The sequence below is a fragment of the Aotus nancymaae genome, unplaced genomic scaffold (genome assembly GCF_030222135.1).
Source record: "Aotus nancymaae isolate 86718 unplaced genomic scaffold, 86718_ANA_hifiasm-v0.15.2.pri h1tg000015l_1, whole genome shotgun sequence".
Lineage (NCBI taxonomy): Eukaryota > Metazoa > Chordata > Mammalia > Primates > Aotidae > Aotus > Aotus nancymaae.
In genome coordinates, this window is record NW_026988427.1 from 7,947,596 (window position 1) to 7,963,472 (window position 15,877).

The window sequence follows — 15,877 nt, forward strand, 5'->3', positions numbered from 1 at the left end:
TAGTGGACAAAAGTGGGAGAGAGGGTGTCTGGTCCCTGCCCTCCATGTGCTGGGGTGCAGGGCATGACCTCCCTTGCCCACCACTACCCTCCCCATCCCCTCTCCTCTCCCAGCAACCCTGATGGCACACCCCACCTGACACTCATTCTGGAGCCTTGATCTTATCCCAGCAAAGAGGAGTGAGCATCTGGCTGAGGTGGATGAATTTAGAGGGCAGAGGGAGACCAGAGGAAGTTCAGCCAGGTGGGAGTCAGGGGATGGGGGTGCAGATTCCTCCTTACACTTGCCTTGGGGGTGGCCCCAGGCCTAGGAGGGGCTTCCAGGGAGTTTGAATTGTGGATTGGACTCACTAAGGCAGATGGTTGGGGTGAGCCTGCAGGGCTGGCTTCTCTGGAACTGCACCTGGCCAGGGCAGAGTAGGCTGCTCTTGCAGTGAGTCTTTGAGGGGAGATGGTGCTGCTGAACCCCATGGCTTGGTCTTCCCTTTTGCCATGGATGGAGACCAAAAAAGACTTCTGAATGCCTAAGGAGAGTTTAATTCCTTTTGTTTTTTCCATCAGGCAAGTGTTGTGAAGGGAGTTGTGGTGGAGCAGAAGACCTGGGTGAGGATGAGGTGAATGGTACCTTGGAGGAAGGAAGGTGGCAGGGAGGTGTGCACATTCAGTGAGGCAGGCACCAACATCTATGCACAAACAGCTGCACAGTCATATACTCAGACCCACTCTCACTCATGCCTATCCTAGTCGTGTACACATGCAGAGGACCCAAAGTCATACCCAGATACCCTGCAACTTGCGCACAGCCTCCCACAGATGTGTCTGTGTATGTGTGCATAGGCTGGCACACATGTTCACAAAAGCTTCTACACACGACAGGTGCACATGCAGACTCACCCCCACACATGCATACACACCGACACTGACACACAAGCCCAGACCTTTTCAGAGCTGCAGAAGGAGAGACTGGCACCCAGAGTGGCACAGGCACATGCACACACATACACACACACTCCCCTGACTTTCCACCCAGGCCTTCCCCATTCCCAGCTGTAGTCTGGGCCCACAGCCTAGAAGTGGGTGGCATTGTGGTGAGCAGGCAGTGCAAGTCGGGGGGAGGGCGTGGTGGGGGGTAGCTCCTCCAGGAATACCCTGGGGGGCAGTGGGGGTGAGCGGGGCTCAGGCCTGGCACAGCATAGAGTGGCGCGGGTGATGAGGCGGTCCAGGGGCTTCAGGGAATGCATCCAGCGAGGCAGGAAGTTCCATGTCTGTAACCACTTGGGCAGATGCCGGGGACTCCGACTCTGCAGGACATTGACGAGCACCACAAAGGCGAGCAGGGCCCCGAAGGGTGTGCCCACACCTACCATGGCCTGCCAGCCTGCCATAGAGATGCCAAACACCAGTGAAGGCAGCAGCAGGAAGCAGACAAGGAGGTAGAGGACGGCAAACCAGCGGTACTTGGCTGTGCATTTCCCCAGCGCCTTGGCCATGCGGATGGGCAGGCGTGTGCAGGGCACCGGGTACCACAGAAGGATGCCCGAGATGTTGAAGAAGAAGTGACAGAGGGCAATCTGCAGAGGATGAGACAGAGGGGCTGAGGTGGGCGCTGGCTCCCAGGTCCTGGGTCAGGCCAGCAGGGGTAGATGATAGGAACCCCGACCTGGTCTGGGCAGCAGGAAAGTTGCCACTGAGGGCTGATGTATCTCCCCAGACCACCCCGGGGTAGCTGTGCTGGTTATGAAAATATTGAAATACTTCTGGACCAGTTGGTAAATAACTACTGCCCTGAGCTCCCTACATGTTACCCACCGACGCCTCGCTCAGGAATCCCCCAAGCAGATTCTGCTAAAGTCTGGCAGCTAAAGGATTGATGTCAGTTTCTGGACCCTCACTCAGTCAGTGCCTTGGCTTGTCAGTTACTCCTACACTCCTAGAACAATTCCCCCTTTGCCATTTTCAACGCTGTGCCCCACAGTGGATTTCCCCAACTGCACCAGGCCCCCTCTTATAGCACCTCTTCCTCTTCCTTATGGTGCAAATCCGACTCACTGCTATTTATTGCTGTGATTATGAGCAGTGTCTTCCTGTTAGATGCTAAGGTCTTGAGGGTGGTATTGGGTCTACTTTGCCCATAATGGTTTCCATAGAGCATAGTAGGTGGCCCTTAGTAGGCAGTCAAAATGTTTGTTGCATGTTGTCACACCTTTGTCAGGCCCCACACCCCGATCCCAAATCCATCCTGCCCCAGGCGGGGCTATGCTCCCAGCATACCTGGAAAGCGCTGGACAGCTTCTCCCTGGGGCTGGCCAGGGCAGCCAGGATGGCCGTGGTGGTGGTGCCGATGTTGGAACCCAGTGTGAGTGGGTAGGCCCGTTCAATGCTGATCACACCAAGGCCTGGGGACAAAGGGAGAGGAAGTGGGACTCCCAGTGTCTCCTTCAGCCCTTTCCCTGCCAGACCTTCCCTGTCCCACCCAACTCCACCTCTGCATGGACACTCACCGATGAGTGGGGTGATGGCCGAGGTGAACACAGAACTGCTCTGAACCACGAAGGTCATGCTGGCACCCACCACCATGGCAAAGTAGCCTGTGACCCAGGTGAAGGGGGCAGGGAAATCTGCAAGGAAACCCCATCCCAGCAGGCCGGAGTCAGAGCGGGGGCATTGGGAGAGCAGACCTCTGTGGAAAGGAGGCATTTGGATGCCACTTTCCCACTAGGACCTCGTCAGTATCCTGTCAACTGCAGTGCAGTGGCTTCCATTGGCCTTTTTGCTCCTGGATTAAAAGCCTTTCTCAGCCTGGTTCCATCAGGCGACTGTGACTTTGCTGGGGCTGTTCCCTCTGGCGGGAATATCCTACTCAGCATCCAAATATTTATCCTCAGACTCAGCATGGATGTCACTTCCTCTGGAAAACCTTCCCTGACCCCCTGCTCTCTAGCAGACAGACATTTTCTCCCTTCTCTGAGCTCCCACAGCCCCTTATTCTAGTATTTGTCATGCAGCCCCTCCCAGTGGATGAAGTTTAATATGAAAATCAAGGCCAGGCAAGGTGGCTCACATGTATAATCCCAGCACTTTGGGATACTGAGGTGGGTGGATCACTTGAGGCTGGGAGTTCAAGACTAGCCTGGCCAACATAGTAAGATCCCATCTCTATTAAAAAAAAATTTATGGTTAAAAAAAAACAGGCTGGGCACAGTGGCTCACATCTGTAATTCCAGCACTTTGGGAGGCCAAGGCAGGAGGCTCACTTGAGGCCAGGTATTCAAGACTAGCCTGGCCAACATGGCAAAACCCTGTCTCTACTAAAAATACAAAAATTAGCCAAGTGTGGTGGCACGCACCTGTGGTCCCAGTTTACTCAGGATCACTTGAAGCTGGGGGGCAGAGGTTGCAGTGAGCTGAGATCGTACCACTGCACTCCAGCCTGGGTGACAAGGAAGACTCTGTCTCAAAAAACAAAAAAGGGGCCAGGCACGGTGGCTTACACCTGTAATCCCAGCACTTTGGGAGGCCAAGGCAGGTGGATCACCTGAGGTCAAGAGTTCAAGACCAGCATGGCCAACATGGTGAAACCTCGTCTCTACTAAAAATACAGAAAAAAATTAGCTGGGTGTGGTGGCGCACACCTGTAGTCCCAGCTACTCGGAGAGGCTGAGGCAGGAGAATTGCTTGAACCCAGGAGGTGGAGGTTGCAGCCAAGATCATGCAGCTGTACTCCAGCCTAGGGTGACAGGGAGACTCCATCTCAAAAAAAAGAAGGTGGGGAAAGAAAAATCAGATGGTGTTGCTCCCCTGCCCCAAGTCTTCTGAGTACTCATGTACCTCTCAATAAAGTCCAGGCTCTGAGCAGAGCCTGGAGACCCCATGCTCTGGCCCCTTCCCTGCCGTCTCACTGACCCCACTCAGCCAATCCCCTTGTTCACCCTGCTTTTTCCAGCTACTGGCCACCCTTCTGTGCCACCGACCTGCCAAGCTGGTTCCTGCCTCTGAGCCTTTGCACATACTGTTCCTCCACCCAGAGTGCTCTTCATCCGCATCATAGCTACTAGTGTAGCTGCTCTGAGTGGCCTCAGACTGCCCACTGGAAGCTGTTTCTTCCATACCTACCGCATTGCCATGTTTGCTATGTCCTTGGCAGGTACCTCTCTCTGAATTTATCCCCCTAATTCATTTATTTTCCTTCCTTCTTTCTTTTTCTCTATTTTGTTCAAGACAGGGTCTCACTCTGTTGCCCAGGCTGGAGTGCAGTGGTGCCATCATAACTCACTGCAGCCTCAACCTACTAGGCTCAAGCAATTCTCCCACTCAGCCTCCTGAGTACCTGGGACTACAGGAGCACACCACCATGCCCAGCTAATTTTAAATTTTTTTGTAAAGACAAAGTCTCAGTTGGGTGCTGTGGCTCTCACCTGTAATCCCAACACTTTGAAAGGCTGAGGCGGGCGGGTCACGAGGTCAGGAGTTTAAGACCATCCTGGCCAACAGGTGAAACCCCATCTCTACTCAATAACACAAAAATTAAGCCGGGTGTGGTGGCTCATGCCTGTAATCCAAGCACTTTGGAGGCCAAGACGGGCGGATTACCTGAGGTCGGGAGTTCAAGACCAGCCTGACCAACATGGTGAAACCCCGTCTTTTAAAAAAAAAAAAAAAACCCACAAAAATTAGCTGGGCGTGGTGGTGCACACCTGTAGTCCCAGCTACTCAGGAGGCTGAGGCAGGAGAATCACTTGAACCCAGGAGGTGGAGACTGTAGTGAGCCAAGAACACACCACTGCACTCCAGCCTGGTGACAGGGCAAGACCCCATCTCAAAAAAAATAAAATAAAATAAGACAAAGTTTCGAAGTCTTGGCCAGGCGAGGTGGCTCAGGCCTGTAATCCCAGCACTTTGGGAGGCCAAAGTGGGTGGATCAGCTGAGGACAGGAGTTTGAGAGCAGCCTGGCTAACACGGTGAAACGCTCTCTCTACTAAAAATACAAAAATTTAGCTGGGCATTATGGCAGGCACCTGTAATTCCAGTTACTTGGGAGACTGAGACAGGAGACTTACCTGAACCCAGGAGAGGGTGGTTGCAGTGAGCCAAGATTGCACCATTGCACTCCACCTGGACAATGAGTGAAACTTGGTCTCAAAAAGAAAAAAAAAGACAAAGTTGGCCAGGTGCATTGGCTTACACCTGTAATGCCAGCGCTTTGGGAGGCCGAGGCGAGTGGATCACCTGAGGTCGGGAGTTTGAGACCAGCCTGACCAACCTGACCAACATGGAGAAACCCTATCTCTACTAAAAATACAAAAGTAGCCAGTCGTGGTGGCGAATGCCTGTAATCCCAGCTGCTGGGGTGACTGAGGCAGGAGAATTGCTTGAACCTGAGAGGTGGAGGTTGCAGTGAGCCTAGACTGTGCCATTGCACTCCAGCCTGGGCAACAAGAGCAAAACTTTGTCTCAAAACAAAACAAAACAAAAATGCAAAAGAAAAAATGTCTCATTATGTTGCCCAAGCTGGTCTTGAACTCCTGGGCTCAAGCGATCCTCCTGCTTCAGCCTCCCAAAGAGCTGGATTTACAGGTGTGAGCTACTTGCCAATCCCAGTTAGTTTTCATTGCTTGCCTCCATCTGCTGGGCTGTGAGCCCCTGAGGGCAGGACCCATCTCTATTTGTCTCACCTCTATCCCTGGCACTACACCTTCCTTGTCACACAATGGGGGCTTAAGGACTGTTTGCTGATTGAATCAAACAATGGTCCCTAAGCATCTCCACCTGCTAAAACAGAACCACAGCCAGAGGCAGCCACAGGTCTCCAGCTGTCAGCACCTCATTGGCCTCAGAAACCACCTTCTTCACATAGGGAAACTGAGTCTCAGAGATGGTAGGGTTTACCCAAATCAAGGCAGTGGCAGGACTTAGCAGGATCTGAACAGGCCCATCCTGCAGCCCTGCCCAGCCAACTGCTCACAGCTCACCAGTATTGATGACCTTCTGGATGACCTTGGCCACCTGGCCCTTGAGCAGGGAGTTGAGCATCTTGACGAGGAGGATGAGGCAGGTGCACAGCAGCACCAGGGATCCTGCCAGCAGGATGAGCCCCACAGCCAGGTCTGGCAGGTCCGTGTCCACAAAGATGTGTTTGCCTGCAGGGGTTGGAGCTCCTGACAGCTGACCCCACACCTGGCTCCCAGGTCCCCACCTTTGCCACCCAGTTGGGTTCTGAGCCTAAGGCCCCACTCAGGCTCCTTGAGCCTCGACACTAGAGCTTGATCCAGGCTCAGGGGCTGGGCTGGTTGCCAGCCATCCTTCCTGGGTCTGGACACAATAGTGGTTGGGCGTGGGATGGCCCTGCCACTGCCAGGCTCTGCCCTTGCCTGCAGGACACCTCCCATGTTGCAGGCACTTACATTTCTCCATAGTGGCATTTCCAAGGGTCTGGCTGGAGTTGGCCTCTGCCCTGGACATGGAGGTGGGAGCCTAGATTAAGAGGAGGGTGACTCAGTGAATTAGGAAAATACAGCCTGAGGTTGGGGCTGAGATGGGGGTTGGGAGGGATAGGGAAGATGGAGATGGGCCTCCTGCTCTGTGACCGTGGATGGATCTCTTGCCCTCTCTGAGCCTGTCTCTTCCACTGAGGACACGTGGTGAAAGTACCTGCCACACAAGAATCTGGCCCTCTGTGTGTTCTGCCCTGTCACTCCCCGGGCCACACCCAGTGGCTTCTTGTCTTTGTTTTCCTCCCTGTCTCAGTGGCATTGGGTGCTGCTGAACACGCTCCTGTTTGTCTGAAAACACCCCCTTCCTCATCTTTCATTACCAATCCCTTTCTTGGTGCCCCTTTCCCAGCATCCTGGCTCCATCCTCTCCTCCAAGACACCCTTAGCCCAAGCTCCATGCTCCTCTAGATCAATTCCTTATCCTCGGGGGTGCCGGGGACAGAGGGCCCAGCTCACACATCTCTTCTGTCCACCTACTGTCAGTGGGGCAAAGGGGCCCCTTAGGGAGGCCCTATGATTCAGAGGTCCACAGGGCTGGTGGGTAACTAAGTGAGCAGCTTGGGCTATGTGTGGAAGAGGTGGGGAGAGTTTCTCCTGGCCCTATAGAGTCAGCAACTACTCAGCTCCTGGTCACTGTCACCATCCGGGGACACAGCCTAGCATGGCTAAATTGCCCAATTTCTATGAAAGAAGCCACAACTCTGAAGTTCTAGAAAAAATCTCCCAATCTGGGCCCGGTGCAGTGTGGCTCATGGCTGTAATCCAAGCATTTTGGGAGGCTAAGGTGAGCGGATTACTGGAGGCCAGCTTGGGCAACATAGCAAGACCCTGTCTCCACAAAGACAATTAGTCGGGGCATGGTGTATGCCTGCAGTCCTAGCTACTCAGGAAGTTGAAGCAGGAGGATCTCTTGAGCCCAGGTGGTCGAGGGTGGAGTGAACTATGATCACACCCAGCCTGAGTGACAGATCAAGACCTTATCTCAAAAAACGAAACCCCTTCAAAAGCAACAAACTCCCAATCTGTAAATATTGGCAACCACTTTGAGATATCCTTTACAATTCAATGAAGATCAGCAGAAGCAGCCCAGTCTGGCCTGTGGACAACTAATTTGTAGCCTTGTCGGGTTAAGAAGTTATTTATTTATTTATTTATTTATTTATTTATTTATTTACTTTGAAACAGTGTTTTTGCTCTGCCCAAGCTGGAGTGCAGTGGCATGATCTTGGCTCACTGTAACCTCCACCTCTTGGGTTCAAGCGATTCTCCTGCCTCCACCTCCTGAGTAGCTAGGGTTACCGGCATCTGCCACCACGCCCGGCTAATTTTTTGTATTTTTAGTAGAGATGGGGTTTCTCCATGTTGGCCAGGCTAGTCTTGAACTAACCTCAGGTGATCCACTCGCCTCGGCCTCCCAAAGTGCTGGGATTACGGGCATCAGCCATCGTGACTGGCCAAGATAAGAACTTTCACAGCGTCTGGTGTAACGTCAGGGTTTATTTTAGTGGGATGTGCTCCCTTGAATTGGACACTGTGCTCGTCTCTGCTCCCAGTTCGCCACATCAGGGCCTTGGGGACCCATCAAGCCTGGGCCTGAATGGCAGGCCAAGAAGCCTAGAAAAAATAGCCTCTGATGGGCTAGATGGGAAAACCAGGCCGGGAAAGTGATGGTAACTGCCACGAGGGTAAGGGAGACAGAAAGCCAGGTGTTTGCCGTCAGGCAGATCTAAGTTCAAATCCTGCTTCTTATACCAACTACCCTGGGTAAGCCATGCCAACTCTCAGAGCCTGTTTTCTCTAAAGCAGGGTAATAGAAGAGCTGCTGCAAAGGTTTCAGGGGGAAATGTGTTTAAAGCGCTCATCGCTGGGCACGGCTCATGACGAGCCTTTGGTAGACTGCCTTCCAATACGGAGCGACCCTCTCCCTCCCTGGGCCCGTTCAGGATCACACTGTGGGGAGGCTGCACGTGTGACTGACTCCCTAGGTCAGGACCAGTGGCCCCTGCAGACGAACTTGAGGACCCTGGCCCTGTTGGGGATGAGCCTGCTGGACCTTCCTGGGAATCCCCAGCCTAGAGGCCCAGGGAGCAGACAAGCCCCTGAAATGAGTGGGTGCCTGATCAACCTGTGCCCCACTGACCTAACCTGGGCTGGGCCCAGCTGTCTCCAGGGGGAGGACTGTGGGGCCCTGGGGAGGGTGGGGGAGAATGGGGAACTTTACTGGGGTTCCAGCTTAGGGCTGGACTTAGGGCTGTCAGAGGCAGCAGCAGGACAGAGCTGAGGGCCAAGCCCTCTAGGTTTTTAGAACCTTGACCTCCCTAGCTGGGGACATGTGGCCCCAGCTGAAAGCCCAGAGACCCTAAAGTACAAGAGAGGAAGGTAGAGGCGGCAGGAGGGACAAAGCCAAGCGGAGAGGGAAGTGCGGGGAGGGAGCAGGCCCTGTGGCTTCCTTGTGAGGCAGAGGGAGAAGATGGAAAGTCAGCTTAGATAAAAGAGCTGGGAGGCCCAGGATCTGGGGCACTCTCCCAAGATGTGCCCATCCCTGCCTGGGCCTGGGGTTGGGTGGAGAGGCCAGAGGGGCCGGAAGTGGGTGGTGGAGCGGCTCCATGGGAAGAACAGAATGGGCCTGTGGACGGCCCTATGCCCATACCCCAGCTAAGCCGTTCCCAAGCTGTGTGTCACCGGAGCAAACACTTAACCTCTCTGGGCCTGTTTCCTCCTCTGCCACATGAAGTCCATAATGCTGTCCACCTTTTTCCAGGGGCTAGTTGGAAGCATTTTGGAAGAGATAATTGGGATTTAAGTGCCTACAGGGACACCCTAAATTAAAGAGGCCCCTCTGGGAACTGAAGGAGATGATTAAGCTCACAGGAGACTGTCAGGATGTGGGCCTGTACAGTAGTAGTTCCCCTGCAGAGGAAGGGGAGCTCTAGGGCCTTTGTTCTTCTGGAAGCAGAGGGAGAGCACTGTGCCAGCAGCACCACCCGGTGGCGAAAAGGAGAACTCCTCCTTAGAACAACACCCGCTACCTCTGGAATGGTCTCCACCTGGCTGTGGTCAGCTGGTGGTGTTCAGGCCTGATGGGCAGCATGGGAAGCAGACATACGTAGTAGAATGTCAGACTGGTGAGTGAGAGAGGCAACGAGATAGGATTCTATCAGGATTTATATCCTACCTTGGGCAAGGTACTGCACTTTTCTGGGGCTCAGTTTCCTCATCTGTAAAATGGGGAATGTGATAATTTCTGCCTCCTAGGTTGCAAGTCCTCAAAAGATGCTTGTTTAAACCAGGCAGGTATGGTTGACAATCCACAGCGTGGCCACTTAAGAAGGTGAGTCCCAGGACACTGTCGGGGTCCCGAGAGACTCATGTGTCTGAACACTACGACTGCCGCTGGTTCTTCTTTCCCCATCTGGAAGGCCTCAGACTCGCCTCCTCTCCCTGGTACATCACTTCCCTGGAGACTGGTTTGGGCGAGCTTGGGTCCAGCGTGGTGAAAGCTGGAGTCGATGGGAACAGGTTGGAAGGGAGCACAGAGAGACTCTGTGGCCAAAGGACAAACCCAAGTCTTCAGGCAGGAGGAGCCAGGACGCACTTCACACTTTGCAAAAGCAAGCGCATCTATCCATCTATCGCTGCGTGAGTCACACTCCTTCGGGGCACCGTCCCAGGAAGAGGATGAAAGTGAGAGCTCGGGTCCCACCCACCAGCTACTCTCCAAGCCGAGGAAATCAGCCCCTCCCCTGCTATTAAGGAAAGTGTTTCCTGCTAGAGCGAGGAAGAGAAACCAGCTGGACAAGTGGCAGCTTCAGCCATAGAGAAAGCCCGAGGGCGGCCTCCGCACACTGAGCCTGGGTGAGGATGACTTCAGGTGAGGACGCGGAGGCTGCAGGTTGAGAACGGCCTGAAGCCGCAGCAGGTGGCCGGCGGGGAGCTCAGAGGCAGCGAGGAACAGAGCTCTCTTCCATGGCTTGCTTTTTGAGACGATCAAAGTGTGTGATTTCTCTCCCTTCCAGATTTTGCTATGAAGTGGAGGCTTGTGGTGATTCAGAGAGCTCTGAGAGTGCCCAGAGAGCTCGTGAAAAGGCGGTTGATGTATTAAAGAGGTCATGAAGTCAGCGTAAAAGCTGTCCGCTGGGGCTTTTTGATGTCAGGCTGCTCTGAACAGCTCAGAGGCTGAGCTGGAGCAACTTCAGATGCAAAGGAACATCGCAGGGCGAGTCAGATGAGTGTTTTCTGTTTGCACCAAGATAAAGGTCCAGTCACACGGAGCAGCCAGTGGAAAGGGTGGGGGGAAAGGCTTGTGCTTGTGCTGTGGCTCCGGATTTCCTCGTATCTCCTTCTACATGGAGTTACAGCTTGTATGTAAGCATCGAGGAGGAGCAAATGTGGTGGGTTGTGGTTTGGATGAAGCATTTTCCTTTTTACGGCTGAGTAAGGAAGTGTGTTAATTGCCTGCTTCCTCGCCAGCCTGGCATAATGAGTGGTCCGTGAGTGTCCACTCAATTCAAACAGATCTCCCCAGCATTAGAAGCAGCAGAAACAGTGCAGAAGGACAAGGAACTCCTGCCTGTGGCAGTCTCCAGGAGAAGGAACCCCAATGCCAGCACAAGGGGCTGTTGTATCCCCAAGGAGGTCCCCATGCAGCCCACCTTCCTGTTCACCCTACTTTCCTGGGTATCCTTATAGCACTCTGCCTCCTCCCCACATTACCTGGGTCCCAACACATGGCCCAACTGAGTCACTAACCCCTCTGGGGTTCTCAGGCCCTGACACTGTAGGACAAGCTCTGGCACGTTTCTTAGCCTCTCTGAATCTGTGTCTCTACCTGTGAAACCCAAGGGCTGAGCTACATCAGTGGTTCTCAAACTTGAGCGCAGAGCCCAGCTAGAGGAACTGCTGAAGCATAGGCCAGTGAGCCCCACTCCCAGAGGTTTTCCGGATGCAGTAGGTCTAGAGAAGGGCAGGGTGATTTGCATCTCTTCCCAGGCGGTACCCAAGATGCTGGTCTGGGACCACACTTCAAGAACCACTGGGCTAGGTCAATTACATAACAACTCTCATTGATTGGTGATGTCTGCCTAAGGGAATGTGTGAAGTTGGGAGGAATTAGCAATGTTTACTGTCAGCGCAGTAGAAGGGCCACATATTTGCCCTCTCCTGGCTAAATGATCTTCAAGGTCTGTCTGGAGCATTTTAACAGACAATGCAACCAACAGTCTGAAGAGGGAGTCCTCTTACCTGGGGCTAGGCCTGAGACGTACCTCTGTGGAGTCTGGGTGGCACCAGACCCGGATGAGACTGTGGTTCCTCAGGGACTCGTCACCAGTGGCAATGCTGGTTATCACGGACTTGTCCAGCTGTGGGCAAGATGTGAGTGGGGGAGTGAGGGAGGGCGGGTCCCTTGCTACCCCCACCCTTACCCCACGCCAGGCTCTGCTGTCACCTGGATGATGAGCTTTGTGAAGGGCTCTGTGATGATCTTGAGCAGGTCAGGAGCGTCACGGCCACCATGGATGTTGAAGGAGGCCACCACAAGTTGAGTAACGTGGTGCAGGTAGCCGGTGGCAGCCTCCAGGGGCAGCAGGACCAGAACGGACAGCCAGTTAAAGCAGTCATGCACCGTGGCCCCCGCGAAGGCCCTGGGCAGGGAGGCCACATTGCAAGGCAGTCCGGAGCCAGAGCACAGACACACCTGGGGTTCGTAGCATCTGGGGCTGCCCTCCCGCAAGCACACGCCCCAACCCCCAGCCCCCCTCACCGCCGGAAGTCAGTCCTGTCCCCTGCCTGCATCAGGGCCACGATGGTGTTGGTGACAGAGGTACCGATGTTGGAGCCCATGATGATGGGGATGGCAGAGCTCACCTCCAGCACTGGTAGAAGATAAGGCGTCCTAACGAATTTGGGGGTCACCCAGCTCCTGCCCCACCACATTTCTTCTCAGGCCCCCTACCCACGTCCCAGTCCCCAGTGGCTGCTACTGCCATGCTGCTGAGTCTGCCTAACCTTGGTGTCACAGGTGCACGTGGGCTTGTGCTGTGCATGTACAGGTATGTGCATTCATCCACGCGAGTAGACGTACATGCACCGCGCATGGTGCGTGGATGTGAACGTGTGCGCGTGTGAGGCCTGCGTTATGAGGGCTCATGGGCTTGTGTCCTATGTGCAAATAGGGATTTGTGCTTGTGTGTGCACACGTGTCCCTGAGTGTGATGGTTAGTTTTATGTGTCAACTTAGCTAGGCTGTGGTACCCAGTTATTCAACCCAACACTGGCCTAGGTGTTCTGTAAGGCGTTTTGTAGATGCAATTCATGTCTATGAATTTAAGGAAAGGAGATTATCCTCGGTAACCTGGATCAGCCTCATCCAATAGGATGAAAGGCCTCAAGCAGAACTGAGGTTTCCCTGAGGAAGGAGAAACCCTATGTGAACTGCAGCGTGGGCGCCCGCCTGAGAGTTCCCACCTGCCCTTCCAATGCCCTGGCCTACAGATTCCTGACTTGCCCAGACAGCCCCACCATCTGGGAAGCCAGTTCCTTGCTATAAATCATCCAGGTTGCATACAGCTGGAGTCTGGGCTCCTTTGGTGTCCCTGGCTGATACAGGAGTCAGGCTGAATGGAGGCCAGCCTTCCTGTGGCCACGCTCCCCATTTGCCACCCTTCCCAGCTCCTGAGGCGCCTCTGCTGGCTCAGACTCTTGGCCATGCTTTAGGGGACAGGGTGGGAAATGGAGCCCTGACCTTTGCTCTCAGCCCTTATTCCACCCCTGCCCCAGACCTAAGCCCTGCCTCGCTGCCCTAGTCCCCAGACAATACGACCCAGTGCCTCCAGGCTCTTCCCCACCCTGGTGGACCAACTCACAGCCAGAGGAGACCATGCTGACGATGATGGATGTGGAGGTGCTGGAGCTCTGCACCAGCACCGTCACCAGGATGCCCACCACCAGCCCAGCCACCGGGTTGGACAGGATGGCATTATCCTTGAAGATGTCACCAGCCACCTTTCCTGGGGAGCATAAGCCAGCATTGTCCAAGGCTCTTCAGGAACCCCTCCTGGGTCTCCTGCACCTGGGCCCTACCTCCAGCCAGCTGGAAGGCTGAGCTGAGCACATCCAGGGAGCAGACGAAGAGGTAAAGGAAGGTGAGCGTCAGTGGCACCTTGAGCAGCATGGCACCAGCCTGGCGCAGCTTGGGGAACAGCCTGGGCTCTGGAGGGGTCAGCCATGAGCACAGCAGGCAGAGGCCAGAGCAGGAACTCTGCTGCCCCTGCTGCCCCCGCCCAGGCCCACCTGGCTTCTGCTCCTCCTCCAGGGCCAGCTTGGCAGGCAGTGGCTCATGTCGTTCCAGTACCTCCCCACAGGGGCAGGTGTGCTCGGCAAGGGCCACAGGGCCCAGGCTGGGAAAGGCATAGGCAGAGGTCCCCGGGATCCTGTGCAGGACTGGGGAGGGAGGCTGGTCAGGAACTCCTAGAGGCCTCAAGGCAGGGAGGTGGGGAGGGACAGGGAGGAGAAGTGGTCTCACCCGGGATGTGGGCAACCGTGGGCAAGCAGGGTCCAGGGTGTGGGAGCAGCACTCACCCTGAGGGCTGGGCACATAGGCAAAGGCTGCCCCTCGCATCATGTGCCCCCCACGGACTGGGAGTGGGGAAACAGCAGGGGTCCCCAGCCTCTCTCCATAGGACAGCATCCTGGGCACCGCTGTGAGGCCTGCAGGTCAGTGGATCACAGGAACACTGAATGACAATGGCTGTGTCCTGGACACTCACGCCCGCACACCCTCACCTGCACAAACACCCCCAAACGCACACCTGGCAAGGCACACCCTCCAACCTCACCACCACCACACACACCCCTTTGAGACTCACATGTGCACATCTGTGCTGGACATCTGCAGGTGAGTCTCGGCGGGGTGTGTGTGGTGGTGGTGAGGTGTTCGTTCATTCACCCATTCACTCATTCAGTGAGTATTATTGAGCTCTAGCCCAGGCTCTGAACCAGATATGCTGAGATATAGTGGTGATAAAAGATGCTGAGATCTTGGCTCACTGCGACCTCTGCCTCCCAGGTTCAAGTGATTCTCCTGCCTCAGCCTCCCAAGTAGCTGGGATTACAGGTGCCTGCCACCATGCCCAGCTAATTTTTGTACAAACTCCTGACCTCAGGCGATCTGCCCACTTGGCCTCCCAAAGTGCCTGGCTGGACTGACATGTTATATGGGGCAGGCTGGGGTGGGCACAGATAGGACAGAGATGAAGGGGCTGGAGTGCTGGGCTGTTTCCTACTCAGAGCTGGGGGTAGGGTTGGGATGTGAGGGCCCTGGGCTCACCTTGGGGTTCTGTGTTTCCGCTTCAGCTCAGCAGCTCAAGGAAGCCTCCAGGACCCTGAGGAGAACTGGGACCCTCCTCCTTTATACCCTCAGGTCAAGGGCAAAGTCCCTAGAACCCTAGCTGCCCTCCCTCTGTTCCCCGATTAACCTCACCCCTGAGATTCCTCCCGGTTAATTGCTAATCGTCAGCTCTGCATGGGGAATCTGTGGTCAGGCTCTCCCGTCAACCACAACCCAGACACATCCCCCGCCCCCAGGCAGAGACCCTGATGCCACTCAGCACCTTGTTCCCAGGGTCCCCTCATTCCTGGCCTGACAGGACTCCCCAGGGAGTGACCTAAACATCCTGTGGCCTTCAGAGGTTGCCATGAGCTGAGATCGCGCCACTGCCCTCCAGCCTGGGTGACAGAGAGACTCCAAAAACATCGTATGGCTTTGCCAAGCGTCAGGGTGTCTGTGAGTCTGTGGGGATTGGGGTTGGGGGAGATCAGAGGAGAGGGAGTGTGAGATGAGGCCCTAAGCCGGAGAGGCCACAGAATGTTGAATCGTGGCGGGTCTCTCATGCCCGACTCTGGGTCCACGACATGCGTCTGAGTGAATGTGGAGCCGCTGGCCCCACTGAGAAGGGCCTGATCTGCCTTTTAGAATGGCCCATCTGGGGTGGAGCCAGGACACGTCGAAGGGAGCCTGGAAGTGGAGAGGCCAATTAAGAGGCTGACGAAGTGGTCCAGGCGAGAGATGAAAAGGCCTGAACTAAGATGGGAATGGAGGGGCTGGGGAGAACAGGTGCATCCCAGGGACACCTGGCCAGTAGAATTGGTGATGGGAGGGAGAGAAGGAAATAGATGGCATTCAGGTCTCTGGATATTTGGCAAGGGCTGGGTTCATGCCCAGGTGGGAGGGTGTCTCTGAGTCAGGGAAATGCAATCATTTCTGAGTTCTTGTGTCAGAATCGCTGGGTCCTTGGGCTCGGAGGTGCTGTTAATGTCACATCGAGTTTCTCCACCTACGAGCAAGCTGACATCCCCACAGTGGACCCAGAGACCCAGGCCCACATGAC

The 15,877-nt window shown here is 54.9% G+C and overlaps 1 protein-coding gene across 3 annotated transcripts; it reads right to left on the bottom strand.

Annotated features, from left to right (window-relative positions):
* Nucleotides 1–513: 513 nt before the first annotated feature.
* On the bottom strand, nucleotides 514–14,889 carry SLC34A1 (solute carrier family 34 member 1). Of its 3 annotated transcripts, XM_012466403.3 has the most exons (14): nucleotides 14,818–14,862; nucleotides 14,357–14,494; nucleotides 14,070–14,198; nucleotides 13,782–13,931; nucleotides 13,572–13,700; nucleotides 13,355–13,498; nucleotides 12,253–12,364; nucleotides 11,938–12,133; nucleotides 11,756–11,851; nucleotides 6,402–6,471; nucleotides 5,970–6,137; nucleotides 2,501–2,617; nucleotides 2,271–2,395; nucleotides 514–1,570 (listed from the first exon to the last, which is right to left on the bottom strand). In XM_012466403.3, the coding sequence occupies exons 2-14, from the start codon at nucleotides 14,430–14,432 to the stop codon at nucleotides 1,067–1,069; spliced, it is 2,016 nt and encodes a 671-aa protein (XP_012321826.3). In that variant the 5' UTR covers nucleotides 14,433–14,494; nucleotides 14,818–14,862; the 3' UTR covers nucleotides 514–1,066. The 3 variants fall into 3 exon arrangements, with proteins under 3 accessions (XP_012321826.3, XP_012321825.3, XP_012321827.2); XM_012466402.3 differs by having other exon boundaries at nucleotides 13,572–13,931; XM_012466404.2 differs by lacking the exon at nucleotides 14,357–14,494 and having other exon boundaries at nucleotides 13,572–13,931; nucleotides 14,818–14,889.
* Between the last annotated feature and the right edge of the window lie 988 nt (nucleotides 14,890–15,877).

Coding starts and splice junctions, on each gene's coding strand:
- SLC34A1 (XM_012466402.3), bottom strand. CDS start 14,432: ATGAACGAACACCTCACCACCACCACACACACCCCGCCGAGACTCACC. Junction 14,199..14,356: donor TCCAGCACAGATGTGCACAT/GTGAGTCTCAAA, acceptor ACTGACCTGCAG/GCCTCACAGCGGTGCCCAGG. Junction 12,134..12,252: donor GACAGGACTGACTTCCGGCG/GTGAGGGGGGCT, acceptor CTCCCTGCCCAG/GGCCTTCGCGGGGGCCACGG.